The 2,438-nt window shown below is 39.6% G+C and overlaps 1 protein-coding gene across 1 annotated transcript; it reads right to left on the reverse strand.

Moving 5' to 3' along the window:
• Positions 1–373: 373 nt before the first annotated feature.
• On the reverse strand, positions 374–2,015 carry LOC109187179. The gene is made up of 2 exons (XM_019337300.1): positions 1,259–2,015; positions 374–1,228 (listed from the first exon to the last, which is right to left on the reverse strand). Exons 1-2 carry the CDS (start codon positions 1,860–1,862, stop codon positions 930–932), a joined length of 903 nt encoding a protein of 300 aa, XP_019192845.1. The 5' UTR covers positions 1,863–2,015; the 3' UTR covers positions 374–929.
• Between the last annotated feature and the right edge of the window lie 423 nt (positions 2,016–2,438).

Here is a 2,438-nt window from a genome sequence, read left to right on the forward strand (position 1 = left end):
AATGTGCAACATTGTAGACAATTAAGAGACTAGAGTTGCACAAATTGATAGACAAGGACCAAATTTCCAAAGGACTAATAATTCAAGAACCAAAAGTCTAATTTTCTCAAAAACTTTTTATATTCATTTGTTGTCCGTGAATTAACTGCTCCGCAATAAGTTGATTGATTACATAATAGGATATATCATAAAAGGAGGGTATGTTTGTACTTTGATGGATAATGAGAGGTTAAAACTTTCATTACAAAAGAAGGCAATTTCATGAAAAGTTAAAAATGGATGGAAATTTTACAGAGGCAAGATTGGTAGAGCAAAGTGAAAAACACTAAAATGGACTAAACTAATAATTCACATTCATAGCAAGAAAAACAAATACAGTAATTCATGTGATTTAGGAATTTGTGTTTTTTTTTTGGTGGAATATAATTTCTGAGTCAGCAGCAGTGAGTGCTCTGATCATCTACAGGGATGATTACAGGTGTACAGCACAGCCATGGAGACATGGGAATTGAATAAGAACAAAGTATCACATTACTTTCCCCACTGGCTTAGAAGACATCATTAGCAGAGTTAGCAGTCTGCATAGAATGTTGTCCCCTCTGAACCCCCCCCCCCCCCACACCCCCAAAAACCGACCCCACCTACCTGATCAAAATTCCCATTTGCTCCATGGTCAAGAGCAAGAGAAATCGAGATAATCTCAGTTAAGATAGCTAAAGATACAAATTTGTAATCACAAAATCACGAATTCGAATATCAACCATCTTGATTTGAGCTGATTAGTTATGGACAATCTAGTCTGATTTATTTCATTGTGGTCTTTTGTAATCCTCCCGGTGTACCCCTCAGATAGTAAAAAAAATCCAAATAGAACTAGAAAAGAGCTAATCAAGAAATTCAGTCCTCACTAATCTGATGAAAGGAATGATTCATCTGGTGTGGAGGGGTCTGAGGGTTGATAATGGTGAATGTGGAGCTGGAGGGGAAGTAGCCAAAGGAAGAACTTGGGAAGAGCTTGAAGGGTAGTGTGAAACACTGAGATTATTACCATGTTGTTCCTCTCTGGTTCTTGGGAAGATAAGTGTAATGAACGAACCATTATTCTCCTCATCTCTAGCTGAAAATGGTGAGGGCTGAGCAGAAAGGAATGGTGAGGGTGAAATGTGGGCTTCTTTGTCTGGGACAGAAGATGAAGAAGCTTCCTTTTTCTTGACTAATCTCTGGGCTTCCTCCAAGATTCTGCTTCTTCTGTGAAGCTTCTCCTCAGCATCTCTCAAGAACTTGAAAGTTGGAGGGGGAGAAGGCCTGCAGAACTCAAAATCTGTGGTGGATTCAAAGAAAGGGTTGAGGAGGGGAGTGAGGGGTGGGGTGAAGTATGGAGGAGAAGCAATGGGGGTCAAGAATGGAGTTTCAAGAACATCACTTAGGCTTCTGGTTCTTGACCCTTTTCTGCTCTTAGATTTCCCATCCTCTGATGACTCCAAATCCTCATTTGTTTCTTCCTTGATTGTGAACAGAAACCTTGGTGGACCAGAGAGTCTCAACAGCTCAGCCTCCATGCTTTCTTGCCATGAATCCCCATGGCTCTGCAGCTGAGGTTGAGGTTCATGGACAAGGGTGATACTGGAACAAATCTCCTGGGGTTTCAGTGCAGAATTTGCAGAAGAAGATGGAGAAGAAGAAGAAGATGGTTTTTTCCCACAGAAAAAGTAGAAAATTTCCTTGCCTGGCCCATCTTCAATCCCTCTTCTTGTGATCCTCTTCTTCCACCATAACAGGTAGTATAACTCTCCAAGAAGAGCAATCAAAAGACACCCAAAGATCACACTCAAAGCTAGCCCTATGCTGCTCAAAGATTTCATCTTTTCATCCACTGGATCAACAACAACCACATCAAACTCCAACCTTAGCTTGCCCCAAATCCTAGGATTCTTGGGAGAAAAAAAAAGAAGAGAGAATTAATGAAGAAGCAGATTTCACTTTTGTGTGTGTGTGAAAGGCTGGTGAGATTATGAGTGTACAGAGAAAAAGGCCAACCACCAAAGGGTTTAAAGGAAAGGGAAAGGGAAGGAATGGGCTTTTTGATCATAATCTGCTCGTTGAAGGGTAATCAAATCATTACAAAATGTCCCGCTAGGGTAGCTCAGTTGGTTCGATATATTTTAAAGTTATTAAGAGACATTGATTGATTAGAGAAAGTGAAGATCCTTTGTATATAGGTGTACAAACAAAGATGGGAACTTGGAGAGTGAATGGATCGTTAGTGATTTACCTTCTTCAGCGGTACTTAGACCAGAATTAAGATTAATTAAGTTCAAGTTATAATATCTAATATATTTAAAAAATCATCACACATTGCACTAAGAATCTTAGCTTTATGGCAACAGGACACTAGGGGAATCTAAGTACAAGAATGGGATAACTGGATAACCTAGTTT

This window comes from Ipomoea nil, unplaced genomic scaffold (genome assembly GCF_001879475.1).
Source record: "Ipomoea nil cultivar Tokyo-kokei standard unplaced genomic scaffold, Asagao_1.1 scaffold1418, whole genome shotgun sequence".
In the NCBI taxonomy this organism is placed as follows: Eukaryota; Viridiplantae; Streptophyta; class Magnoliopsida; order Solanales; family Convolvulaceae; genus Ipomoea; species Ipomoea nil.

Coding starts and splice junctions, on each gene's coding strand:
- LOC109187179 (XM_019337300.1), bottom strand. CDS start 1,862: ATGAAATCTTTGAGCAGCATAGGGCTAGCTTTGAGTGTGATCTTTGGG. Junction 1,229..1,258: donor CTTGAGAGATGCTGAGGAGA/AGCTTCACAGAA, acceptor GAATCTTGGAGG/AAGCCCAGAGATTAGTCAAG.